We start from the raw sequence: 27,936 nt of genomic DNA, 5'->3' as shown, positions 1-27,936 counted from the left end.
ATGACACTACTTTGTGTACTCACTTGCATCCACTAGGGGGAGTCAAATTCTTTGTTAGATTTATACGTGGAACTAAAAATTAAAAAGAACATAACCCTCATTCCTGAATAAAAGATAAGGAGGTTGAACTCACAACAAAGTGATGGGATATCGTTTATTATTTTTAAAATAGAGATTTCAGTTCCATTTACCATGTCTACCACTTTCGGAAGACATTACCTAGCACTTAGTCTGCATATTTTATATTAGGAAAGTAAAAAGCATTGTTTTATTTCCAGCAAACGCATACAGCCGAGTTAACTTTTACAAGCCCAGCGATCAGTCTCATTTCTAAGAAAAGAAAGACCATGTTGATACATAAACAATTTTTAAGGGTGCACGCTTGTTTTTCCAGATTGTGTGCATTCCTGCCTAGTACATAATAGTTTTCACAGGTATTTAGTAAATGTCTAAACATAATACAGCCTGATTCACAAGGAACCCAGATAATTCCACCTCTCGATCTGGTGCTCATAAGCATCAACATAATAAAGCAGATATCCAAACATTGAGTGATTTAATTCAAACAGAGCCTGCATATTAACATCATCTGGGTTCAGCTCATTAAATGTAGTAGAACCAGTGATTAAAGAGAGGACTTCATCCAAACAATGTTTCTATCATGTCAACTTCCTGAATTTGAGGAAACCTAATTATGGCTCTAACTAGTTAATCATGAACAACTGATATTTAGGTAAAGGGCACTTGAACAGACACTGAAAACAGATCCAGGGTGAAAACAAAAGGCACGGATAAAAGGTTATACTACATATTAAGGATAGAGATGTGATATGTAACAGACCAGATGGTGTAGGTAAGTCCAATTTGACCACTAAACTTATGAGGGGAAAAAGTAATATGGTATGGCTATATTAGTTTGAATACAATAAATATCATTTAAAATGTGTGAGCTTATGGAAAGGAAACACATGTCCAATTAACATCTTCACGCCAGATGGCAAAAATAAACACAAGGAAGATTATGGTGTTAGTAATATACATTAAAATGGTCAATTATGCATCAGCGACAGTTTAAGCATGCATGGTAATGACAGCATAAGCACGTATGCTTCACAAATGTTCACATTCAAGCTTAAAAAAAGAGATTTGCACATTTTTTCCACACATACTACCATTCACTTTCACGCCTTTCAAATTCTAGCCAATAAGATCCATCCGTTAGTGCGTATTAGCTCGTATCTGAGACATAAAGCCCCTCTTCATAACCCAGTCTCATTCACCACATCAGTACTAAATGACTTCACCCACATTTAACTCAGATTTGTATTAAATATGTTTTACTGCTACTAGCACAAAACTGGATCCACTGGTAAAACAAATAGCATCTTTGGCTGCAGGTTTGAGAAAACCTGAAGAGCAAAAAATGGTTTTGTTTCTTCCCCCAAAAAAAGCTCAGCACAGTTCGGTCTCACTCTCTTTGCATAGGCACTACTTTTTTTTGTTAAAGCAGCTTTTTCTGGTATGAAATGTCAAAAGATATTAAAGTGGTTGAACGGACATGCTAGCATGAAGTCAAACAGAAATGAAAACATTACATCTTAACTCTTCATATATGTCTAGATGGCCTCACAGAACGCCTATTCTTGAACTCTGATATCTTAATTAAGTATGGAGGCTCCTGAGGCTCATGTCAAACTTTTTTACTTGCTCTAACACCACTGAGAAGGGCAGAACGGTAACAGCATGACTCCATAACCAGTCATGACTGATCAAATACAAAAGTAGTCTAAAGTGCAAATTGAAGATCCTGTTGCAGATGCCCCTTTGATTGCAGAAATGTCTTGTTATTTTACACATGACAAGACTTCAACTTGGCACACAAAATTTTATAACATGCAGCTTGAAGGACCTACAAAAGGCTTGAATGAATGTTCAGTCTGCACTGTGCTTTTTCTCCATAGAGCGTAATGTCCCTTGCTCACTGAATGATGAAGCCTGGCTGGGGTGCCATACGTGGAGGGGGTCTCTGGGGCACAGGTGGGGCATATTGCTGCATGTACATGTTGGGGTATCCCTGGTTAAGAATGGGTGGCATGTTTCCTACTCTAGGGGGAATAGGGGGGCATGGAGAAGTGGCAGTGAATGGAGAGGCCGGAGTGAATGGAGAGGTAGGAGTGTAGGAGACGTCTGCGGTGGGCTGAGCAGGAGGAGTTTGGGAGACTTTAACAGGGGGAAGAGGAGGAGCCCGCCGGGGCATCGGCACGGGGGAAGCATTGACCTCTATATGGAGAGCGGCTGGCCTGGAAGGAAGGTCCTGAGAGCGAGAGGGCTGAGGTGCAACCGGGGCCATGTGGTGTCCTTTCAGCACCACTTCCTGGAGCTTCTCTATCTTGACTCTCCTTATGTGCGCCAGCTTCCTCTTACTCAGATACTCATCAATGAATGTGTCCAGGGGGGTCGCACCATCGAGGAGTGATTCGGCCATGTTCTGATTTGAAAAGGAGAGAAATAATATAATTGACTAATGAGTAAAATCAGATGTTGAACAATCCTCAGCAGATATCTAGTGCAACTCTGAAAAAGTGATGAGGCTTTATGATAATGGAGGTACCTCAGTTTCTTCCTCGATTTTGGCCCCTTCTGCTTGTAGGAGTGCGAGCAATGTGTCCAAGGGAGTGTTTCCAGATCTGTCGTCTGTGATGGGACAGAAAGAAAAGTGAAATGTGTTATAATTAAGATTAAGAAAAATTATCACATTTGATCACTGCCTTCCAGTATCTAAAGCAGTAGTGCATGGTGTTTTCAATGCAGTTCGCTTTGGATAAATGCGTTTGCCAAATGCATTACAGTACATGTAAACAAGATATTATCTGATATTGAAATGATAATGTAGCAATTCAGGAAACTAGTTTTAGTCTGAAAAGGTATATAACATGTCGGGGATTAAGGAAAGTGGCATCATTTGGCCTTAGCCACAGGGCAACATGAAAGGCAGCAATATAAATGTGCCAACTCCATGTGCATGCCTTAAGTAAATTTGCCAAGGCATCTACAGGGTGTGTTTCACCTTTCAGTTCAGAAGCCGTGGCTTCAGATTTCACTGTACAACTGGACACGCCTGTCAGAAATTCTCAGAGGTCAACAGACACTTGCGTCAGAATTTTTTTTTTATGTATGCTTAAATTACACAACTTCTTACATTACAGCCATTTATTATCAAGAGAGGAATGTTTAATATTCTACACCTAACAGATTTGTAAAAAAAAAAAACAGCATTACTGAGCCGTGTGCAGTGTTGTAGTTCAGTTGTAATGTGGTAAACATGTTAAAAGCAGCCTGTTAAGTGGTTGGGTGACATGTAGAATTATGGATGATCTAAAACCACAACAACAAAGGAGGAAACAAGGAGGAAAAATAATTTGAGGACAAAAATAGAATTTAGATCATAAACCAATATTGTATATCTATAATGGAATGCATAAATACACACAAGTAGTAAGTCTGCAGAATGAAAATCAATATAAGCTTTGATTCAATCATAGATTGAGACTGTCGGACATCTCACACAGCACTTTGATAGCTTGTAATTCATAACCTATGGCCACTCCCTTTACTGATTTACATTTATTTTCCTGGCAGAGGCAACTTACTAAAGTGTCATTATGTATTGTTGTTGTTGTATTAGACTGTAACAATGTACAAACTTCATATCCACGGGAAGGAGGAGGCGGGAACCAGAGGACAATCAAAATGAACTTTAATTACAAAATTAACAAAACAGCGCGTCAGCCCCTCGCGGACGACTGTAACGCACAAATAAAAACAAAACACAAAATAAAGCCTAGGCCTGGTCCTCTCTCGTCCTTCACTGTCGTCGCTCCTTTTTTTGTATCCTTCCAATCTCCTCCGTGGGACTTGAATAACTAATATTATTCTACATGCAGATGACATTCAAAGAAAAGTCTTCTACTTTTTGAACTTCACTTCTCACCACAATCCAAGTAAAATTGTTTAGAATGGAATTAAAAGTTGTTTTATTGTCTCTTGGACAATAACTGGTCTTTGAACACAACACAACAGAATCAGTTACATACTTATCAACTGTATGAATCAATGTACTCGAACAGAGATCTGCATGCTTTGACAACAAACTGAGATTGACAGTAAACACGACTGTTCCACTTATGATGACAGATGAAAGTGGAGCAGGAAACAAAGCGAGGGCAAGGCCTTTAAAAAAATTGTTTGTGTTTAATACACCAATGCAATCACTAATGTCCTATTACTGTGGGATAACCTAACACACTAAACTCCGGATGAAACAGTTTCTAGATTTAATTTAGAGATAGGAAGGTGTGGCCACCTGAATGAGATCTGTTTTTCCAACAAGTACCCACTTTATAACCGTTTTTAACTGCCGTTTTTATGCATAATGAATCATCAGTTTGCCTGTTCTCTTGGATTTCCCAATCAGACTTTGGCGAAGTGCACATGCACATAATACCATACTACAACATACTACTTTCTAAAATGGGCACCATATGCAAATTTTCCTATTATATTTGCCTAAATGACCTATTATATTTGCCTAAATAAACATTATACAACAAAGCATACTGCAGAAGTACTGTATCCCACGATGCAATGCTTGAACTTCATTGCAAACATCCCGTATATCATGAGACTGCTATCGGTTTACAGCCAGCCAGGCTTACTTTGTGCTCCATGCAAGTGTGTGTGTGAGAGAGCAGACAAAGAGAAAATACTGAATTTGTGTGTCCGTGTTTGTGTGGGCATACCCCCTCTCCAAGAGCTGTTTCTGACATTACTCAGGGCACAAAGCCACACTGTTACTCCAGAGATCAGCTCCACAGCAGCATCAGAATGAACCGTCACGCTGTTGTTATGGCTCAGCTTTGGGAATGGGGGTGATGTGGGTTAATGTACACACAGGATTCTCACCACACAATTTAGCCTGAATACTAGGGCTTTTGTTTTATCTGCATCAAGTGAATGGCTGACTGGCCAGCCTGCCGGCAACCCTGCCTAGATGCACTGACACTGCTGCTGTGACTGCTATTGCTGCTCAGATTCAGTAAATACTTATCTGGGACAGTTAACCACCCCAGCCTGGGAAAGTGGTTAACCTACATTTCAACAAAGCCACTATCTTTCTTTTCATTTGTACACAGACGTCAGCACATCACGTTTATTTAATCTACACAAAAATAACAAAAAGAGACTAGACCTCAAGGGGGGTGGGATTGGAAGTGAAAAGTGACAGATAAATGTAAACAAAAGTCAGTTTCAAAGAAAACTTATCTTAACTCATCTCAATCTGAAATGTAATACTCCTACACTATAAGGCACAGCCACATCTTTTAAATACAAATATTTATTTATCTATTGTGTAAAATATTTTTTTTTAGCCTTTTGACAACATTCTATATTCAACTTTGTATTTATTTACACAAAAATGCCCACATTCGAAGGACTACTATTTAAATTCAAATTAGGGCTGTAGCTATCGAAAATTTTAGTAATCGAGTATTCTACCAAAAATTCCATAGATTAATCGAGTAATCGGATAAAATGTGTTTTTGCTTAATTAAAGTGCAATATTAATTATTCAAGTGAGAATAAGACTCCTGGGTCTCTTAAAAATGAACAAGTTTCCTTTTTTAGAAAAAAATATTTTACATTTTTTAAATGTATAGAATGCAATGCATACATAAAAAATAAACATTTAATTATTACCCATTGATTCTCTGTCTGTACTTTACAATAAAGTTGACAAATGAATCAAGTGCATTTAAGTCCCATTCAATTGGGGTTTTAAATAAAGCATTTTCTGAGATGCACATTAAACATTAAACACACAAAACATTAATTTAATTTATCTTTTAATTATTGAAAATTAAGCAAACTTAACTTTTTGGTATACAAAGGGGATTTACTATTAAAAATAAAACATGGAAAAAATGTTGTGTGATTAAACATTAAAAATAATGTTAGATTTTTTTAGTAGTAGGCTATGTACATTCTGCTGAACAACAGTAATACATATCTTGCAAATACTTTTCTTTAAACTAAACAGGACTTTTATTTTGACGGGTTGACGTACCTTTACAGTTCTGTGTATGTGACGCTAGTTTTACTCAAATCAAACGGTCAAATACTCATTAAGTGACTGTCAGAGAAGTTCTGGAGATGTTGTTCATGTGTTCACATCCTTAATTAGTGAGACAGCAGACGCCGAAATTACCGCGAGCATCACACGCACTTCAGTGTGTGTGATAAAGACGGCTTCTGCTCCATTTATTAACAGAGACACACAGAACATGCAGGATTCATATTTAAATAGACTGTTTCGGTTAAATATTTACACCTATTTGTCCATATCGTTATTTGATGCAAGTGCAATTACCTATTTTTTATTAATTCATTCAAAATTTGGCAAATTCCGTGCCATTCTGCGTTAAACTGTAAATTCCGTTTTTATGACTGGATTCCGCGATTCCCTCCGCGATTTCTGCATCGCGGAAATCATAGAGCTGCCGCGCGACACTGTTTCAGACGGACCCTTCACAATGTTGCACTTCTAAGCAGCGACTGCGAGGCGTGCTGAGGGTAAACACAGCAGGTGCTGTGCTCTGGTGTTACGTTATAACGCCTGTTTCACACATACTCAATCTGCAGTGTGTATGCAGCAGTGCAGCGATTTTCAACGTACTGAGTCTATTTTGTTCTCGCAAAATAAACCCCTTCAGGCTGATCAAGTCCTGATCACCCTGTCAAGGTTTATTGTACGAGAACAGGCCTCATAACAGGCCCCAACTTCTTTACATCTCTCGAGTCGGTCTTCGACCCAATTTTCAATTCATTGTTCAGACGCGGGCCGGGCCTCCTGCCTGTTTTATTTAATTGTATATTTTAGACATCCATCATAAGACCCTGCTACCGCGACTGTCAAGAGCAACTCGACTGTGTTTATTGTCCCGCCAGCAGCAGTAAGGTGCGTGCCATCAGTGCAGCTTAACAGTTCTGCATTCAAATACACACAATTGGCTCAAGCTTGCCGCAAAGCACCGGCAAAAGTAATTACCATAAATTTGACGGGGAAATAATAGGAAGATATTTTAATTATTTACTAATAAACTAGTGTTTTCTGAGTCTGTGTGGCAATGATGAAGTTGCCAATCCTGACTTGCCATCTCCTCAGATGTGCCTTTAGAGAGAAGTATCTCTTTTCGGATGATGATTATTATTAAAGAGTTTTTGTTTTTGTTTACTTTCACTAAGTATTCATTTAAAGCTTTCTATAGATATATTTATCATGTCTGTGAGGCATGTTTTCACTGAGTTTAGTTTCATTTTTGTACCCCTGTTTAAGGCGAGATGACATAAGCGCGTTTGTTTTCTTTATTTTATAAAAGCACAACGTTTTGTTGACATACAAATAAATAAAAGTAGACCCTTTGCAGTTATGAATGATGTATTACTCTTATCTTTAGGAGCAAAAATCACGGCGTATCCACTGAAAAAAAAATGCAAGTGATCACGCTGTCGCCTACATGTCTTGAAGCGTCTTAGCACACTACTGGATATAGCACACATTTATCTAGGTTTAACGTTTAAAAATTGTTATATCCTTGAACTGTTTTATATCTATAGATTTTATTTTAGGCAAGTCGTCATGATTTGAAAAGGCTAAATTGATCAAACATGTCTGCTCACTGGCTGGCCGCTTGGTCATTACTTTAACTAAAACTTATATTTAACAAACAAAAAATGTTCCAAACATTCTTCTAAATTAAATTAATAGAAAAATGAACGAAATACAATAACTTTGCTATTACATAAAAAACTGAACTATTTTAATAGCTGAAACAGTAGTATAAGCTGCTTAGGGACCGTTTAGCTCTTCAAATCAGACACTAGAACATCCCTTCATTCAGACACAGTGGAAGATCTGATCAGAATTAGTGTAGAAGGGCCAAGTCTGGAGGATTTTGATGATAGAGAGTGTGTGGCCAGCTGGTTTAGCCAAGGCCAAAGATCAAGAAGGACAAACTACAGGAGTTGGCCATCCGAGGGGCATGAGACTGATAGTCCATAAGACATTGAGCCATGAGATGTTCAGTTTAAAGCCCTTAAAACACTCAATTTAGATTTTCTTTTTATTTCATTTATCTTGAGATGTGAGCAAGGCACCGAACCCTCAACTGCTCCCCGGTTGCCGCAGCATAAATGGCTGCCCACTGCTCCAGGTGTGTGTCCACAGTTTGTGTGTGTTCACTGCTGTGTGTGCACTTTGGATGGGTTAAATGCAGAGCACAAATTCTGAGTATGGGTCACCATACTTGGCCGATGTCACTTCCCTTGTTTTTTTGACCAGATTGTTAGTTTAACATTTACAAGTCAATATTGCCGATATGGACAGCAATAAAAATAGAAAAAAAAGTTAACTTGTAAAACTGCACTGTTAAATGTGATGCAGCCGAAAATTTGGGTGCACCTAACTTTTGTGCTGGTACACCTTAGAAAAAAGTTAGGCACATCAGTGCAACCAGTTAGTCTAGACCCCTGAATATTAAGAATCATTTCTTAAAAATAAATAAATAAATAAATACATACAAGATAAAAATTTTATGGTATTAGATTTTTTTTTTTGCTGATGCCACACAAGTGTGTAAACAAAGAAGGGATTCCAAAACTAGGCTAATGACACTTCAGAAAACTTAAAATGGACAAAATCCTCACATTTTATATACAATGGATACTAAATTAATCACCCAGTCTTGCTCTACATCACAGATCAAATACAAGATCCAGCTCAGAGAGAGTGGGAGAAAGCAAAGCTTCCAACATGTACTTCTTCAGTTGCGTCATACACCATAAGTCAAAGCGTAAGCCAGGTGACACCGAGTGTACAGATGGTAAAATGAAACAAGTGTTAGTCCGCTGTTTGGAATCGGCTTCCAGGCAACCACCGTGTCACAAAGGGTAATCAGTGACAGCGTTTTATTCATGATATCCGAACACACAATGCAGAGAGGCATGGATGGACACTGAATACCATTCCCTGTTCTCTTTAAAGTCACAGATCCTTTTCAGCTCTGACAATCATCTGCAATCATTTAGTTCTGCCTTCTGTTTCCATGAAAAGAGAGAGACATATAGGGGGAAGTGGTGCACTAAGCCTAAGAATTTTTGAAAATTACATGTGAAACCTGACAAACAGGCCCTTCAGGGAGTTATCTTATAGCTGGAACAGATGACTAAGTTCACACGCCACAATATCATAAACATGTTAAAGCCTAGAAGAATGCTTCACACATTTACATTGCTTCCACTACACATTTACATTGCTTCTAGGGCTGTCACTTTTGTGAAGAAAAAAATAAAATAAAATTTAAGACATAAGTGTTCATTGAATCGATTGTAAAATCAATTTTCCATATAAAAAAAAAAAAAGACATTTCCTTTTTCAACGTCAAATAACGGACGAAGTAAACAGAGTGCTGGAAACACACAAGTTAGCAATATTTCTTATTCATTGGCATGAAGTTTTGTGCAGAATAACAAACAGCAACAGGAGTGCAACATTCTCAAAAAAATATATATGCAGAGGGGACGGCTGCCATAACAAAAGAAAAACATCAGTGCAGGCTTCAACCCAGCTGCATTTGTGATTAAGGCAATTCAAAAATCTCCAAGATTATTTTAAATAATGATTCAATCCATTTCAAACAACTGTTAAAAAAAATGTAACTTTAAACTGACTTGAGAACAGGCCATGTGTGTTTTTTTATTGAACATAACCGACACTTAGGCTAGACGGCACTAGGCAGGCATAATGAAATGCGCAAAAAGGCTAGGGCCATTACAAATTTATTGGACAGGAAAACAAGTCGATCAACATTTTCAGGGTCCAGAGCAGAGTGTTTTTTATTCATTATATGTCCAGTTGTTGAGAAGACGTGCTACGACCGCACTGATGTCCCAGGGACACTCAGGTACAGCTCCGCAAGGTGGGGGTATTACTGCCAATTTTCCACCACAAAAGCCAGTCTCTGTCAGCTTGCAATGGTTCTTTTCATATCTCAGAATCTCCTGTAACTAGATGCGCGAATGAGGCGAATTCGCGTCTACTGCGCCGCGAGACCTCCAGACGGGCGTAAACACATCTTTACATTGACTTAGGCCGGTGACACACTGGCTGCGTGGCGTTTCTGCTGCGTGTCAGGAGCGTGGCGGCTGCCTCGCGTTTTCTGTGTCTTTACACACCAGAACCGTGCCTGACACGGCGCTGGTGCGCTGCTGCTGCTGTAGGTGACATAAAAGGAGGCCGCCGAAAGACCAGGCTCTCGTCTTCACGACAACAATATCTAAATTTCATGTTGAGCATAAATATAAAGCCTACTGATAAAGAACACCGTCAACAGTATTGACGGCAAAATAGGCTATGTTTGACAGGTGCAATATTTGAAAATCGATTTTTTTTTTTTTTATTACATTTATATCTGAATTTGTGTCAACCTATAGACTTTCAAACATCAAAATGTCATGAATTAATACGTATTTGTGTACAAAATGACAAACATATTTTCCTATTCTATTTTGCCTGGAAACGCTTCCTACACGCTTGCGTGTCGCGTGAAAAAAAGGCGTCAGTTCTATTTCTAGCATGCACGCGTTTTCCGCGCGTCTCATGCAGGCAGTCTGCAAGCTCTGCAGATGCTCTATTCGCATTTGGTGTGAACGCAGCATAAGAGGTTGCTTTCGACATCACTGGGTCTTATAGGCGTGTAAAATTGCTGGTATTTTCTGCTGGTCTAGTTTTTGCGAGGCATACTGCACTTTCGGAATTCTTTATTTTTTTTTTCTGCTTGTTTGTGAGTTTTGTTACAGCTACATTTTTTAATTGTTTAATTATTTTAAAATTAATAGTGTACATACAGTGGGGCTCGAAAGTTTGGGCACCCCTTGCAGAATCTGTGAAAATATGATTTTGAGATGCATCTTTTCAGACTGAGGACATTTGATGGACTCAAACACAACTATTTTAAAAGATTCAAACATCCACTGATGCTCCAGAAGGAAACAAGATACATTAAGAGCTGGGGGGTGAAAACTTTTGGAATTTGAAGATCAAGGTAAATTGTACTTTATTTGTGTTCTGGGAAACATACAAGTATCTTCTGTTGCTTACGAAGGGCAGAACTAAATAGAAAAAAATTATATTTCAACAAAATAAGACAAATTTGGCCATCTTCATCGTGTTCAAAAGTTTTCACCCCCAGCTCTTAATGCATCTTGTTTCCTTCTGGAGCATCAGTGAATGTTTGAATCTTTTTAAATGGTTGTGTTTGAGTCCCTCAAATGTCCTCAGTGTGATAAGATGCATCTCAAAATCATACAGTCACTGCTGGAAAGGGTTCAAACATGCAAAGATGCTGGAAAACTGAAGAATCTGCAGGACCTTAAAGATTTTTCTGAAGAACGCTGCTCAGTTTAACTGTTCAGAACAAACAAGGGACTCCTGCACAACCATCACAAAACAGAAAGACAGTCGAGGATCATCAGGTAACAGAACACAGTATTAAGAACCAAGGTTTCCCAAACTTTTGAGTGGGGTTATTTTAATAATTTCAGCAATTTTTTTGTCTTGTGGACTAAATGTTAATATCTTTTATATACAATTTCTTACTCAGGACAGTACTAAATAAAAAATAACATGCATTTAGTATGACCTCTCTTATTTTTTGAAAATTACTCGCATTTTCACAGATTCTGCAAAGGTGCCAAAACTTTAGATCCCCACTGTATTTGGTTAAAATCGATTCGCTATTTTCATTTTTGAAACTTTTTTTGGTTGGTTGTGCAATCGATTTTCGAACTAAAAGTGACAGCCCTAATTGCTTCAACTGCAGCTTATCAAAGTTAAATATGGTAGAAATAGTCCCAGTCACATAAATAAAGGACATAACCACAATATACAAAACAAGTTTGTAAGAGCTATTGTAAGGGACATATACTATACAGAAAGGCTGAGAAATTTTAATCTTAGTATTAAGTAAGTATTTTACCTAGAGTGGACTTGCGCAGTTGATAGGCCTCAAACAGCCCCTGTAGGCTCCGGGACCGCCTGGTCAGTTCATTCTTTTGGTGGTCAAGTCTGGGTTGGAGTTTAAGGTTCTGCTCAGCAAGATGACGGTTACTAGCCAGGGTCATCTCCTTGTTCTGCTGTAGTCCTTTAATCTAAGAACACACAATGAAATTGTTACCCAATAAACAGTGTGGATAGATAGATAGATAGATAGATAGATAGATAGATAGATAGATAGATAGATAACCATTTCAAAGGTTTTGATTAAGATTTTTTTTTAACCTTCATTTCCCAAGGACTCATTTCATTGATAAAAAATTACAGTTAAGACTTTTACATTTTGTACAAATAAATGCTGTTCTTGAAAATCTTGAAAGAATAAAAAACTGTCACGGTTTTCACAAAAAAAATATTAAGCAAGTTTTCAGCATTGCTATAATAATAATAATAATAATAATAATAATAATAAAAAAGTTTCTTGAGCACCAAACAGCATATTAGAATGATTTTTGGAGGGGCATCTGACACTGAAGAGCTTCGGCATCACAAGAATAATTTATATTTAAATACAGTTTTTATTTTAAATAGTAATATTATTTTACCATATTTCAGATTTTAGTGTATTTTTGATCCAATAAATGCAGACTTGATGAACATATGAGACTTCTAATAAAAAAAGCATACTGACCCCAACGGTAGTGTAAATTAACAATCAAAAAAATTTCAGAAGGAGAATTTCCAGTGTCATTAAAATAATATAGTAAGACCACCGTTTTTGTACCAAGCTGTTTTGTACAGCTAAAAAATGGCTGGAAGTTAATGACAGACCCATTAAATTTACAAAAGGCCGCAGCCGCTCTTACAGGTAACATAAGGTGGATATTGAGTAATGTTGTTGAAATTTTTTTTTTTTAGCTTTTTACACTAAGCTAATTGCTACACCAGCTTATGTAGGGAAAAAAACTGATATATGTTTGTACAGCCCATTTCTAAAGTTTTAAAATGTCAAAATAACTAAGTTTTGTAAACCCTCTCAAAGATTAAATTATCATCAGCTATTGCGGGTACCTGACTTTTCCCTCATATCATTACAAAAGTTAAAAGCATTGAATCCAAAAACACCACAGAACCAAAAAGATGAATAAACCCAAAATTCGCACTCATATGTAATCATTCATTTAAATCCAAATCCACAACAATTAATAGGGAGTTGGTCCTCCATTTGCAGCAATAAAAATTCCCACTTGCTGGTAGATTTTCCAGTAGATGTTGAAACATGGATCGAGGGATTTTCTCCTATCAGGATCAGTGAACACAGGCGCTAATGGTAGGTGATGGGTTCCGGTTCACAGTTTACATCATCCCAAATAGGGCTGCATGATTAATAGCATGCGATTGTCATGCGTGTCATGCGTGTCTTGTTCGTAAAGCAGGTTCATAAAAAACTTCCTCCGCTATATGGTTTCTTCTGTGAGGCGTATTTGGAGTTTCAGCGTGAGAGCATCCTCTGGCCTTCAGATGGAGATTTACCATAAAAGTAAATGGAGTAAAATGTGCTTTAAGATGGAGCAGCATTTACTACATACTTTACAGCTTTCATAATCACAGAACGATTTCTTTGATTTCATAATCGCGCAATTATATCATCTGCGATTATGAACGCGTAATTCATTGTCAGTGAACTACGGCTCTGTATAGTGTATGCTTCTAATCACGCTTAAGTAAATCATGTGCTGGAATTTTACTACTAATCACAGAATCGACTCTACTGACGAGATGCCCATGACAATCACATTTGATTAATTGTGCAGTCCTAATATACATATAAAAAGGATTCACCATTGAGAATCAGTTAAGAGGCTTAAAGCTAGTTATACCCAGACTGATTTGAATCAGCTGGCCTTTGATATATAGGTCACTCTACCTTAAGCCTCTCCTTGTACCAGATGATCACAATGTACTTACTGCTGCCGCAGAGGCACGTTACAACCCCAAAGAAGGAATTATTAATAACCAGAGTGCTCAATGGTAAAGGTTTCAGGCTGTACACAATGCAGTCACACATCACAAAAAAACTCTTCAGAAATCACATCCTATTTCCAGGAAGCTCATATAAAAAAACAATACATTGCAACAAGCTACCTCTAGTGACTCAATAACCTATGACTGCCATGAGGAACACTGAACAGTATTTAATGGTCCTCCTCTTTCAACAGGTGCACTTTTGCAGTTTCAGTTCAGAGATCATGTGTCAGGGTGCATAACAGAAAGAGGTGGGAGATTTCACATGTTTCTCAAACGCCTGCCTATGTCAGCTGGCAGGTCAGGAAGCATTTGTTCTTCTGAGCTTTTACACAGCCTGTGCTGGGATGTCCTGCATATTAAACTGGGTCAAAATAAATACCCACAACAAGCACTCAAAATATACAAGTCAGTGTCTAACACAAAGAACGCTGAAATCACCAGTCATATCACATTAACGTTGACAGACACTACTGAATCCAGTTCTCTTAGTAATACACCAACATTGCTTGCGAAAAGCAAATCATAGCTCATCACTGATTACACAAGCCTAGTTCTCTCCAAATTTGACTAAAAAGGATAGGTCCATTCATCATTTAACATTCACAATGCTTTTTAAAAGACATGTAGACCAGTAAACATGTGTAAATCATTGTTTTATGTGGCAGATAATTACAGTCTACATATCAAATTTTACTAATATATATATATATATATATATATATGGCTTCAGTAGCACCATTCCAGCACTAACCCATTTCAGTGAAAATCAATAGTTAAGAATGTGAACTTTTAAAAAAGATTTTTATTTAAACAGCCACAGATAAGCAGTTAAGAAAGCTCCTTATAAATAAATTATTTGGCCTGGTAAATAAAAATCACCTTTTATAGCACTCAATTTGAATACTGCCAGATCAAACATGCTTCCACGACACTGATACTGATTCAAGGCTAACATTTTTCGATGAATTTGGAGGTCAAATCAACTCAAAACTGTGAAAATGCTTGGGAATACTATCTAATTGGTGATATGCAAACACAACTGAGCAAACTTTGAACTTGCACAGTAAGTCAGAAAGGTACTGATATTGTGTGCATTGTCAAGTCTCAGCATGTTGTTTCATGAGATGTGAATATGTTTATGCATCGGCAATTATAATTCACATGTATCTTTGATTGAAAATCGGTAAAAGGTAAATAATCAATAAATGTTTCCAGAAAACATTGTTAGTGCCTGGCATCTTAGAAATAAAGATAAAAAAAGCTAATGCTCTGATTCCTCCAAGAAATGACAGCGAAATATGTTTTCATAAAAGTAACAAAAAGTGAAGCTCTACAAAAACATTAATTACTAATAAAAAAAAATTAATTGCACATGACCAACGTCAGTAATGATTTCTGCAAAAGAGGATCACAACAAAATGACTTGCATCACTGATGGGACAAATGCACATTCCTAATATTTCATATTCCAGTTTCTGCTTCAGTGATAAGGTCACCCTGGCTTAAGTAAGTTAACTGAAAATGTGTTGTTCAACAAATTACATCATAACACTTAAGTTAGTCATATCCGCGACGTCAAAAACACACCAAACTGAAGTCACGCACAGAAACGTTCAAATTTAAACCGTTCCCATTAAAATGTATTTTTAAAACAACCCATTTAAAATAAATAAATAAATAAACACGGCCTACATCCGTTTAAAATTGTGCTTTTTCAAATGCAAATCCACTCGCCACGGTAACTTCGCGACGCTCTTCACGAGAAAAAGAAACTTACCTCTTCCGACTCGTCGATAAATTTGTTGAGTTTTTCGTCATCTTCGAGCAGTTCGTTTAACTGAGTTAAGGTGTAAGAACTCAACTTATTCACAAATCCAGCCATGTCCGGCACAGCGGTGTCTTTCTCACTTCGAGCTCCGTGGATCGCGGTAGGTCCGGGGCAGTGGGCAAAGCTGTTGTTATTTTCAGCCGGAAGACGACAGAAGATGCGTGACGTCAACCTGCACATCAACGTAAGGTCTTTCATTTGATGCTTACAAACTTTCTCCAAAATGATGATTACATTTCTAATGTCTTTCAAAATTTGTAAAACATACGTTTGTGCGTCACACTGCATAACACTGCTAACATACTTTTTTTATGAAATCTAAAATATATTTTTTTTATAAAAAGCTAAAATAAAATAATAGTACAGATGAAGGGAAAAAAATAACCAAAACTTAGAAATGAGAAAGAAGAAATTAAATCAGTTTAAGTAAATAAACTGATAAAAAAAATATAAAAAAGTGATAGAAATATTAATACATAATATAAACTATATACTATTAACTGTATTAGTAGTGTATGGGACAATAACATTTCTTTCCACTGTGCACACTCTGTGGGCCATCACTAAAACGTTGTTCAGAGCCTTCTGAACCTAAAAACAAAGTAACAACACAAATGAAGTCTAATGCAAGACTGAAAAATGAGAATGCAAAGGTTTGTGATGAGAGCCTGAGCAATGACAACTCTCTGTTTCTGCCCACCAGACAGCTGAGTGCCCTTCTCTCCAACCCCTACAGCAGACAAAAGACAGAGCAGCAAGATGAATTATCAGCCAAGCTCTGTTACAAACTCTTTTTCTGTGTTAGTACACATATCATGTCAAATAAAAATAATATAATTAATATAGCTCAAATCAAATGTCATGTGCATTGGCAATTAATGGCAGCTCTAAAACCGCTTCCATGGAGTTTCAGGTACACCATAGGATATATTCAACTGAACAGTGGAGGCAAACAGAAAAGGCTCCTGACTCACCAGTGCTACCCATTAAAACACAAAGAACTTTCATCTATAATTTGCTTTTGGTTAGACCACTTAACCACTGCTCGCATTATCAGGAACTACTGCCCTATTAAGGTCACAAAATGTCCTGATTGAAAACAATACAAGTACAGATAAAACAAACTGAAATTCTAAAAGTGTATTTACAAAATAATGTATCTATTCGAAATGCAGTATGACAGATCAGCCTCAGCACATTTTCCACCTTTTTTTCACAGCTCGGCCATTCACTAGCACTTGGCCTTGCTGAGGGGCATAGATGTTCTCCAGAAAACACACACGGGGGCTTTTTCCACCACCAGAGGGCCCAACCAGTGCACTTGCTTGCCATGGGCGAAGACTGAAGTATACATTCTGAGAAGTAAATGTGGGTTTAGTTTTTCTTCTTGTGTCTAGGAATTCTGTTACAGCTTCACTGGCATTATCAGAGAGAAAACAAATAAACAGAGCATTCAAATGCACTTGCAATACACTAATTGCATCGCTGCTTCCCACTAAGATCAACCATAGCACAACTGTCATTAAGTATCTCAATAATTCTGTGGTTCTTATGTTACCCCGGTTCTTCTACCCGACGTTAATCAGGTGTTTAACCTTTGTGCTTTTAGCCCAAATCATTAACATTATTCAGCCCTTACACATAGGTGCAATGCAATAGGATTTCAGCAACAAGCTATTTATCTGTCCAAGCTGAGTGTGAAAGTGTGGCGGAATGTGAAAACATCACAGCCAATGAATCAGAACATATCTTATATGCTCAGACACTAACAAAAATGTGCATTATGCATTTGCTATTAGTCAGTAACCTTCTATCTAAAGTCTACCTTCAGTAAAGAATACATTTAATATATACATTTTTTAATTCCACCTGCCCTTCAAATGTCTCTGGAGTTTCTTGACCATCAAGGGTATGTTTAGGTTTCCTGTCAATATATTCAAACACTTTCTCTGCAGTGCCAAAGCCTTGGAACAGACGATATACTCTGTAAAAAGAACAGAGAGTAAGACTTTGTATGTCAGATTCATCATGAGTATCACGCACACACATATTAGAGGAAAAACACCATACTTCCAGGGCCTCTCTGAGCTCCAGCTCATAGATGATAAAGGAAATAAGGGTCCCTTCGCTCATCTGATTTGTCACCACTAGGTGGCCTCAATAAAATAGGATTGCTACTTGCAAGGCCAACTCAGAGACCTAAAGATAAAAATGTTACCTCCCCAAAATAGTATAAATGTTCAGACTGACACTGCTGATTTATTTTCTTTATTTATTTTTTGATCTATAAGATGTTTTAAATGCCCCAAAAGAGAAATGTATTTATGTATTAGAAAAATGTGATTATATAACTGAGAATTTGGAGTACAAATATTAAAAGCTTCATAAAGCTTTCAAGATACCTACATAGCTGGACCACATAAAGCAGGCATAGGCAACTGCTTGCTTCTTATTAAGAATGAACAGCTCCTGAAGTCTGCTGTAGTAAGAGTCTCCTTTCTGATCCTCCTTCCTGAACTTCACACCGTTCTCATGACTGATATTCTTTCCTCTGCCACTTAATTGGCCTGAGCCAGTGCTGTCTGAACTTCTATGGTTAATTTCTGTTAAACATCAAAAATGTGTTGTATCTTTTGTATCAATGCATTAAAATGCTATTATAATGTGAAATATAAAACAATATGTGCTGCTATGAACTATAATACACCACTCGCCAATGTTTTTTATGCAATGCATTTGCATAAGTATTTGTATATGCATAACTTGCCTTGTAATACTCTCCATACAGCTTGGAGACCACAGCTATATATGGGAAACCCGTAATGGTGACTACAGACAGCTTCCATGACATCCCAAACATGAATATCAAGATGCCCACAGCTTTCACCAAGCTGCGCAGGAACAGGTTGACATTCTGTGAGATGAGGTCTCTGACTAGTGTCTGAGGTAAGTCTAGAGGTGATGTCACCTGTAATGCAAACCATTAAGAGCTGAATCATTAATGTCTTCTGTACCTCCGCCGGTCCAGAGAAGTCTTTGAAACAGTATTGTTAAAATACCACTTGATTTGAATTTCCTGAAGGCAGAAAATAATAGTATTAAAGTATTAGGTTTTAATTGGAGCCATAACTTTACCTGTATAGTTGGCATAAAAGAACCCCATCTCCTGATGCATTAGTGATCTGAAGAGAAAGTTTCGAAGTCTAATGTTCATCCTGGCAAACGTAACAGAAAAGACACCTCCACGAAATCCAGTGGCTATGGACTACCAAAAAAAAAAAAAAAAAGAAACCCCAAAAAAATGATTATTCACACTATGTAGGGTCTATAAAAAACATGATTTTAACTGCTCACCTAACCAAAGCCAAACCAGTGAGACTAATCATTGGCTAGGCAAAATGATCCATGCTTTTCTGGATAACAATGCCATCTATCGCTTGCCCGTGTAATAAGGTATAAATGCCTCACCTATAGGAAAATTAAACATTAACACTATGAGCTGATAAACGCTATAGATGAGAACAATATGTTAAACAATATAATGCGCTAGATGTGCTACCATCCAAGTATGACAAATCAAAGCATTCACATATGTAATAACTAGAGTAAAGATTAGCTCAATCATAACACTGCAACGATTTGCAAACTGCAATTAGACCGTTAGGTTTGGAAATACACAACTTCTGTTGTCAATATGATTAACATGTAACTTTTATTCACACTTCTGTTCAAAAGTTTGAAGAAAAAAAATGCTTTTCTTTTGCATTATATTCAAAGAATCTTGAAAAGATGTAGCACGGTTTCCACAAAAATATTAAGCAATGTTTTCATCATTCATATAATAATAAAAAATGGCTTTCATCAAATCAGCATATTAGAACGATTTCTGAAGGATCATATGACACTGAAGACTGGAGAAATTATGCAAACAAATCAGCTTTGCCATCACAGCAAAAAATTATTCATTATTATTCAAATTATATCATTTTAAAATAGAAACCATTATTTTTAAGTTGTAATAATACATAACAATATAATTGTTTTCCTTCATTAAAAAAAATCAAATTAATGCCTTGATGGGCATAAGATACTTTATGTAACAAAACAGAGTGAGAGATTGTGTTTTGATAACTATGTTTAAAAAAAAGAAAGAAAGAAAAAGAAAAAAAGTCCAGTCCAAACTCTCAAAATCTATTGACATTAAATGTTAAATACATTTCATAGCACTTATGCAGTAACAATATTTAATGCATCATGTATCATGCTTCAGTTAGCTGTAAGTACATGTAAGTGTTAATTGTTAGTCCATTAAAAGCATTGTTGGTTTATGTTGATTATTGTATATTATTTATTGATGCTAATGTATAAAATCATAATGTACATTTACAATACATTCCATTAGATTGTTTATTAAGAATGACTAATGGGCCAACATTAGCATTACTTACTGTCACAAATGATAGATAAATAAAAGATTAACTCATGAAATTCCACTTAAGATGTTTACTCTTAGAATATTTAAGCCATAACTATGAGAGTGAACTTAGACACGGCAGAGAGGAGGAGAAAGCAATGGCCAGCAAACCAGAGTCCTTCGTACAGTACAAAAAGAGACAGCCAATAGTGGCCCCTGAATGGGCATGTAACATAGTAACACTATGTTGTCCTTATTTTATTAATAACCACACTTGAGGCTTTGAAGAACTTTTAATGACCAAATGGATTTCTATTGTGGTGTTGTTATCAGTGCGGTCTAAAGTTTAAAATAGGCGTTGGCAGCTAATAGGTTGGTGTTATATATATATATATATATATATATATATATATATATATATATATAAACAAACAAAAGTTATAGGAATTATAAAATATGAATTTAACATGACATTTCAACACTAGACGGTTTATTTCAGGCATGTTGCCACATGGTATGCTGTCCAAATGATGACACAAGTAACAAGGTGACGTCAATCTTATTGTTGCTATCTGTGGTCACATTCTTGCACCTTTTTTTTTTTTTAACTAGTTATTTCAAAGGCAAACAGGAAGATACTGGATGCGTCACATTGGCCACAGAGTAACTGATTTAAACTGATCAACAGATCCATTTATTACAAATGAAAAGTGTCAATTGTTGGATAGCATTTATCATAATTTGAAACCTAATGGAGCAAAAAGTATTTACGACATAAAGTCTGAAACTTTATAACTATTTAATGACATATAGAACTTTAAAGTTTCCTTTCCACGCACATGGATGAATTACTGATTAAGTAAACAACGAAGCACTTTTAATGTCGTTTGGAAATTGTTGTTGGAAAAAACTCAGTAATCTATCTATATACATCTATTTTCTGTGATAATGAACACTGAATATTACAATCTTCATAATTAATGTTTACACAACATTCTTTCAGATAATATTGAATCTGTGGTCGTCAGATGACTAATCTCAAACAAATCCAGATAAAAAATGTCTTTTGGGACATTATTCAACCAAGCAAAGCAGACGTCTACATCTTTAGTAGATGTAGTTCAGTCACTAAATAAAAAAAATCAGTGTCAGTGAACGCCTTGAGGTAAAATACAATCTTTTAATCTTGCTACATTGCATGCTGAAACAGAAAGTGAACATAAGTTCATCTGCTTGACCTGCTCTCTGTGGACCACTTACTGCAGATATCAAGTCTTCAAGCTGTAGTCTATGCTAATACACTTTGAGGATAGTGCTTTATGATTAGTCAAATCAAAAAAAGATTTTTAGTGCACATCAGAGTCTGTTAGAGGATATTCTAGGCCGTTCTTCTTGGCTTCAGGTACATTCTGGACTGTGGTTAAGACTGTCTCCACTGGGTAAGACAGGTAGAGGCTTTCCTTAAGCTTTTTTGCTGTGGGTGTTTCCGCTGTGAACAATGGGTCCGTCACAGTGAGAGTGATGGAAGGCATATTTCTAGCCTTGCGTTTTGCATTTTTCTTTTCTTGTCTGTATGCGACATTCATATTTGTAACAACCTGTTATAGAAAAAAGAACACTATCAGGAGAATGGTAGGGAATAACAATTTCAAAGCACTAAAATCAGTGTTTCTAAGCTTGTTTGCACTAAAATCTGTGTTTTTTTTAGACATGCATTTTGAATATATGATTGTTGTTAAACATGTACAATGGATCGCTAATCTGATTAACTGATCTATTAGTACAGTTGTTCTGTTGTATCTCTTATACATACAAAAAGAGCAGAGTATTGAGAATGAATGTATAAGTAAATAACAGGACTAAGAAAAATTTAACTAAAACAAATGCGCAGACTTTACCATCTGTCTGATGTTATTCTGTTGCTCGTGCATGGAGCAAAGAAAAGCGTTTGTGTCTTCTTCATTAACGGTCTCATCCTCCTGGTCTTGATAGCAACTAAGAGGATCAAACTGTGTTTAAAAAACAACAACAAGAAATTGATTATTAATAGCAATTCAGTCAGTGTAACTTCTTGCTTATTATCTTCTGTGTGACATGCATCAGCTCTGAACAGAGAGAGAGAGTGCATTCAATCAAGGATAGTCTGCATATAGAACTATCTTATGATCACCTCCCCTCACTCATTTTTGTGAGGACACATAGAACCCACAGAACACTTGTGTGTTTCAAGCTTTGTCTGGCTACCTGTTTTTCATCCGGTCAGCAACGTGCTTGTCTCAATGATAATTCTCACATAAAAATATTGATACCAAATTTGTGACTACAGATTTTCTTATTTACTGTAAAAATGAATGCGCATAATAAACTTAGTGGGGGTAAAATGAAATTGACAGCTCTTATTAAAACAAAGGGAGCTAGCACTGACAGTCCCTATATACAACACACTAAATTAAAGGCACAGCTAAATGTGGCATTTACTATAATAGGTTTATGTGAAGACTGTTTTAAGTTGACTTTAATTAAAAGGTATAATTTTTTGTAATGTTCTGTAACGGTTTAAGCTTATTGCATGTTAAAATAATGGCACATATTTTACTGTAATGCTGAATGGCTGTATTTACGCAATTAGAAAATGTATCCATCTAACAGAGATATCAGTACCAGTTTTGGAATCATTGATACTTGCCTTCATTCATAGTGTTTACAGGAGAGCATATGCCAAGATGCCAATAAACAAATTTAAAATATACTGTTTCTCCATTGAAATGTGAAAATATATTTATGATTAAATTCTAATGTTTACAGTTAAAAACATTAATTCATATAACAAAATGATCATATTTTAAAAGTTCATCGTCTTACCTCACTAGATATGCAGGCTTTTCGGTTAAACATTAAAAAGTGTGGTGTAAATTTTGTTGTAGGGTTGACTGATGTCCTGAAGGTGGCCAAAACTGAATCGAGAAAATCATCCCATTCCACCTGTTTCTCCACCACCATCTGTTTTATGGCTTCTCTGAGCAGATTACTGCTGCGGTCATACAGTGCGTTCCGCTGCGGCTGGTCTACGGACAACACTCTATGCACTATGTTCCACCGGTCACACAGGTGCTTTGTAACCTATAACAATCAATAATAATGCATTAATAATAATACAATCAATAGCGTTTGCATGAAAGGTTGGTATTTTGACAAAAACATTTTACCTCCTCACAGAAGTCAGCACTTTGAGAGCAAAATATGGTCTTTGCAGGGCCAAATCTGAAAAAAAAAAAGCATTTTAGCAATAATCAGCATATTTATTCTTTATTAATGGTGCAATATTATCTCACCTGCAAACAGATGATGAAATGCACCGTGCAACACAGAGACCATCTTTCTTTTGTACAGGAAAGGCCTCTACCCATTTAGTGTAGTAATCTGTAATAATAACAATGTGTGTGTTCCCTCCATGTACAGTGCCTGGGAATGGACCTGTTTGTGAAGACAAGATTTGGTTACTCCTTAGAAATGTGTTACAGATTAGGCTGCTTAAAAAGACCCATACGAAATTTTACCAATTATTTCAACCGCCAAAATGTCCCAAGGACCGTCCACTTTGATGGGTCGTACCGTTCTAGCCTGGTTTTTATTCTGCTCTGCGTGTTGACACGTTTCGCACACTTTAATCTGAAACAGATGATACAGTGACTTGTAGATGACTTACATGACGATACCAAACCTCTCCATTCCTAAAAGTGTCAGATTGATGACATCCACTGCATACCCAATCCACAACATCCTTGACAATGCCAAGCCAGTAGTATTTACTCTGAATCCTGTGGACGGTCTTCTTCTGTCCCAGGTGATGCCCGATGTCATTGAGGTGACACTCCAGGAAAATCCGTCTCTTCCGCTCTGCCTCAATCACTACCTCTCGCTTTTCTTCTTTCTTCGGGCCCACATAATACAACCGGCCATCTATAGTATTTATCATAGAGAAAGGTAAGAGATAGTAAAATAAAGCAATAATAAATAAAGAAACAGATAATTAAATTAACAAATCTAAGTTATTGTTCATTTGTAATGTTCAAACCTACATATACACAATAACAGTTTTATTGTTCGGCCTGTCAAAGTTAACATAGTAACATGAGAAATGAAAATAAAAAGCTTTATGTCTTTAAACAATGTTTTCAGGAAATACAAGAGAGATTACTGACATTATAACGATTTTGAGATGAGCTCTTACCCTCAATCATAAATTTCTGAGCATATCTTTTAAGGTTTTTCTTGCGAATAGGATTCATGGTTTGAGGATAACAGCCTTCGGCAACAAACGTGAAGATATCCCCGAGTCTGTTCGAGCCTGACTCCACCACCTCCTCCTCCGCGACTGGCAACGAGTCCACACTCAGCATTCTGCTGCCAATATAAGCTCCCAGGCTTTAAATACATAACAGGTGACACCGCTAAATAACCATCCGATTTTAAATTGAAAACTGCAAGCACACCGATTTAGGGGGAAGTAAAACGTGTTTCTGAACAACTCGAGTTTTGCCTTGAACTTGCACGCTCACACACAATAATAGTCGGACGGAAGGAATTAAGAGACGTACCAGGATGTAAACGTTACCTTTATCAGTCGGTATTTATTGCTCTTTTTAGATAGGCACTAGTGCAAGAAGTGTCTTGAATATTTTTACTCATATACACAGAAAAAATTAGCATAGCATAGCATAAATCTGATTATTTTAATTATGTATTTATTTTAGCGACGCAGTTTGTTTCTTTACGGACATATTTCTGGTTGTTCCAAAACATTCACTGAGTGGGCGGAGTTCTGGAGAGATTGACAGTTTTGATCTACGAGAGTTTTATAAATAGCGGTTGGACCTGTATAAATATATATCAGTATGTAGTTAGAAATACTAAATCTGTATTAGTCAAATCAGAAAAAAACTATGGAGAGATTTTACACGTGCAGTTGTTTTTTCAGTGATAATATTTTTCTTGAAGAATACAAGCTTCATGTGCGTTTCGTCTCTGAGAACCAGTTCAGGAAGGACTATCAAAATGTAAGTGATCTACAACAACAATGTCTATTGGCTTAACGTAAAATACTTAGCCATTTGTGTCTGAACACCAGTGACATTTGCTTAAGATCCTCAGATCCCTGGGTTGTGTGTCTGAATCTCAGTTCAGAGACGTGCTTGGAAAGGTGAGAGAGCAGAAATCATTCTTGTGGGAACGATGGACATCAGGTCTGTGAGTGGTTATTTACTCAGTCGTTTATTTATAGATACATGCAGAAATCGAGAGACGCCAGCATTATACATTGAAATCGGCAGAGAGAGCAGCTACCATCAAGGAGATTTATACACCTCTACATCAACATGTTTATTATTTGCAGGTAATTATATTCGGCAGTGCAGGTAGTCTATGATTCAGGATCGTTCACTGATATAATATAATATCATCTATCCCATGCAAGGAGTCATTCCTGGCCCCAGAGTTTTTACAGTTGGTAAAATACTGTACTTCTACTGATGCAACCATGGAAGGACTGATGAATCTCATCCAGACAGAGGCAGGTGAGCTGCTTCTTTCCACAGTTTCCAAATTATGGAAATTATTCTGGAAGATAAATTATGCCAACAAACTGTTTATTTTGAAGCACCAAGGGTCTTCCGATTCCCGGTGTTTCGAAAGGAATTCTGCAAGGACTTTATAGAAGAGCTGGAGCATTTTGAACAGTCGGACGCACCAAAGGGCCGACCGAACACCATGAACAATTATGGAGTACACATTTTTATCATACACACTTAATCCAGATTGTGTGATTGATATTGCATTCAAAAGGCTTACTAAAATTGTTCTTTGTTTAATAATAATTTGAAATCTCTCTCAATGAATACAGATTCTCCTCAATGAACTGGGCTTTGATGAGAGTTTCATCACCCCACTGAGGGAGGTCTATCTGCATCCACTCACGGCTCTGCTCTACAGTGACTGTGGAGGAAGCTGTCTGGACAGTCACAAGGCTTTCGTCGTCAAGTATGCTATGCGTGAAGACTTGGACCTTAGCTATCATTATGACAACGCTGAAGTCACGCTCAATGTGTCATTTGGGAAAGATTTCACAGAAGGAAACCTGTTCTTTGGAGACATGAGACAGGTATGGAGTGATTTATAGTTTATAATAAAGCTATAAAATAATAATATAATAGAGTGGCCTTTTATTGTGGCCACCCTAAGACACACATGTGCAATAATCATGCTGTCTAATCTGCATCTTAATATGCCACACCTGTGAGGTGGATGGATTATCTCGGCAAAGGAGAAGTGCTCACTAACACAGATTTAGACAGATTTGTGAACCATATTTGAGAGAAATAGGCCTTTTGTGTAGATAGAAAAAGTCTTAGATCTTTGAGTTCAGCTCATGAAAAATGGGGGCAAAAACAAAAGTGTTGCATTTTTATACATTTCTTCAGTGTAGATAATATTATTTTTAAAAGGGGGAGTCCTTACTAAAGGGCCTTTGCATCAAGAAGTTTGGGAAAAACCGATTTAATGTATAATCTTCTCCTTAATGCGTACAGTACAATCAGTAGAATAAAATAAGATTAAATATTATCACATTCACCATTTAACCCCCCTAAAAGCACAAGTGAACACTTTCTTCAAGAAGAGATTTTATTTCATAATTATACAACACTTTAGTTCACTTTACAAGCATGCAGCCTAGTTATACATGTTAAAGGTGTATTTACAATGTCCTGATCATGTACGTTTGTTTTAGGTGCCTCTGAGTGAGACGGAGTGTGTGGAGGTGGAGCATCACGTTACTGAAGGTCTGCTTCACAGAGGCCAGCACATGCACGGAGCTCTACCCATCTCCTCAGGCACACGCTGGAACCTGATCATATGGATGCGAGCTTCACGTGAGAGGAACAAACTCTGCCCTATGTGTGGTAAGAGACCCACACTAGTGGAGAGTGACGGATTCAGTGATGGCTTCACCATGGACCCTGACAACACTAGTAGTACATTCTCATGTTCTTTAACATGATGTTGTTCAATGCATATGGGTGCTGTTCTAAAGATTTCCATCAAATTTATTGTACAGCAATCAGGGTAAAATGATTTTGGTGCCTTCTTCAAAATCAGTACTAAAGGGGTATAAGGGTTTTTGTTTATGGGTAATTTTGACTGTAAATGACCTGATGATTGTAAATGTAGTGGTTTTAAACCTGCTATTGATGTCCGTCAATTTCTTATCTTAGGATGAACTGTTAATATATACAAGGAATTTGAGATGTACAATAAAATAAATAGACAAACAAACAAAAAATAAGAATAATAATTGGTGTATGGTTTATATGTAAAAAAAAAAAAAAACATTTCAGTAAATATTTTTAATCTGCCACCTCATTTGCTTTACCAAAATTCAAGTTGCAAAAAAAAAGAAAATTGTTGCTTATAGCAATACTAACAGAATTATTATTTTAAAAAGTTTTTTTTTTTCCTACAGAGGTTAAATTCATGTTGGCCAATATCCATCATTTGCAACCT

General features: G+C 36.8%; 3 protein-coding genes and 1 pseudogene across 4 annotated transcripts; 1 reads left to right on the top strand and 3 right to left on the bottom strand.

Annotated features, from left to right (window-relative positions):
- Window positions 1-140: 140 nt before the first annotated feature.
- Window positions 141-16,159, bottom strand: LOC128009627 (vacuolar protein sorting-associated protein 37B-like). The gene is made up of 4 exons (XM_052592961.1): window positions 15,915-16,159; window positions 12,093-12,264; window positions 2,612-2,694; window positions 141-2,488 (listed from the first exon to the last, which is right to left on the bottom strand). Exons 1-4 carry the CDS (start codon window positions 16,143-16,145, stop codon window positions 1,979-1,981), a joined length of 996 nt encoding a protein of 331 aa, XP_052448921.1. The 5' UTR covers window positions 16,146-16,159; the 3' UTR covers window positions 141-1,978.
- A 996-nt stretch (window positions 16,160-17,155) lies between these two features.
- Window positions 17,156-20,614, bottom strand: LOC128014987 (ABC-type oligopeptide transporter ABCB9-like; annotated as a pseudogene).
- Window positions 20,615-21,539: 925 nt separating this feature from the next.
- Window positions 21,540-24,966, bottom strand: zgc:113436 (uncharacterized protein LOC503528 homolog). Its single transcript, XM_052592958.1, has 8 exons — window positions 24,611-24,966; window positions 24,146-24,339; window positions 23,937-24,048; window positions 23,712-23,853; window positions 23,586-23,640; window positions 23,242-23,499; window positions 22,278-22,388; window positions 21,540-21,977 (listed from the first exon to the last, which is right to left on the bottom strand). Exons 1-8 carry the CDS (start codon window positions 24,777-24,779, stop codon window positions 21,726-21,728), a joined length of 1,293 nt encoding a protein of 430 aa, XP_052448918.1. The 5' UTR covers window positions 24,780-24,966; the 3' UTR covers window positions 21,540-21,725.
- Window positions 24,956-27,727, top strand: ogfod2 (2-oxoglutarate and iron-dependent oxygenase domain containing 2). 2 transcript variants are annotated; one of them, XM_052592960.1, is made up of 7 exons: window positions 24,956-25,436; window positions 25,531-25,579; window positions 25,661-25,771; window positions 25,853-25,952; window positions 26,036-26,160; window positions 26,279-26,536; window positions 27,164-27,727. In XM_052592960.1, the coding sequence occupies exons 1-7, from the start codon at window positions 25,390-25,392 to the stop codon at window positions 27,431-27,433; spliced, it is 960 nt and encodes a 319-aa protein (XP_052448920.1). In that variant the 5' UTR covers window positions 24,956-25,389; the 3' UTR covers window positions 27,434-27,727. The 2 variants fall into 2 exon arrangements, with proteins under 2 accessions (XP_052448920.1, XP_052448919.1); XM_052592959.1 differs by having other exon boundaries at window positions 25,523-25,579.
- Window positions 27,728-27,936: the final 209 nt, after the last annotated feature.

Source organism: Carassius gibelio, chromosome A5, assembly GCF_023724105.1.
Source record: "Carassius gibelio isolate Cgi1373 ecotype wild population from Czech Republic chromosome A5, carGib1.2-hapl.c, whole genome shotgun sequence".
Taxonomy (NCBI): Eukaryota; Metazoa; Chordata; class Actinopteri; order Cypriniformes; family Cyprinidae; genus Carassius; species Carassius gibelio.
The sequence above is the reverse complement of the archived record's forward strand: the minus strand, read 5'-3'. Positions and strand labels throughout refer to the sequence as shown.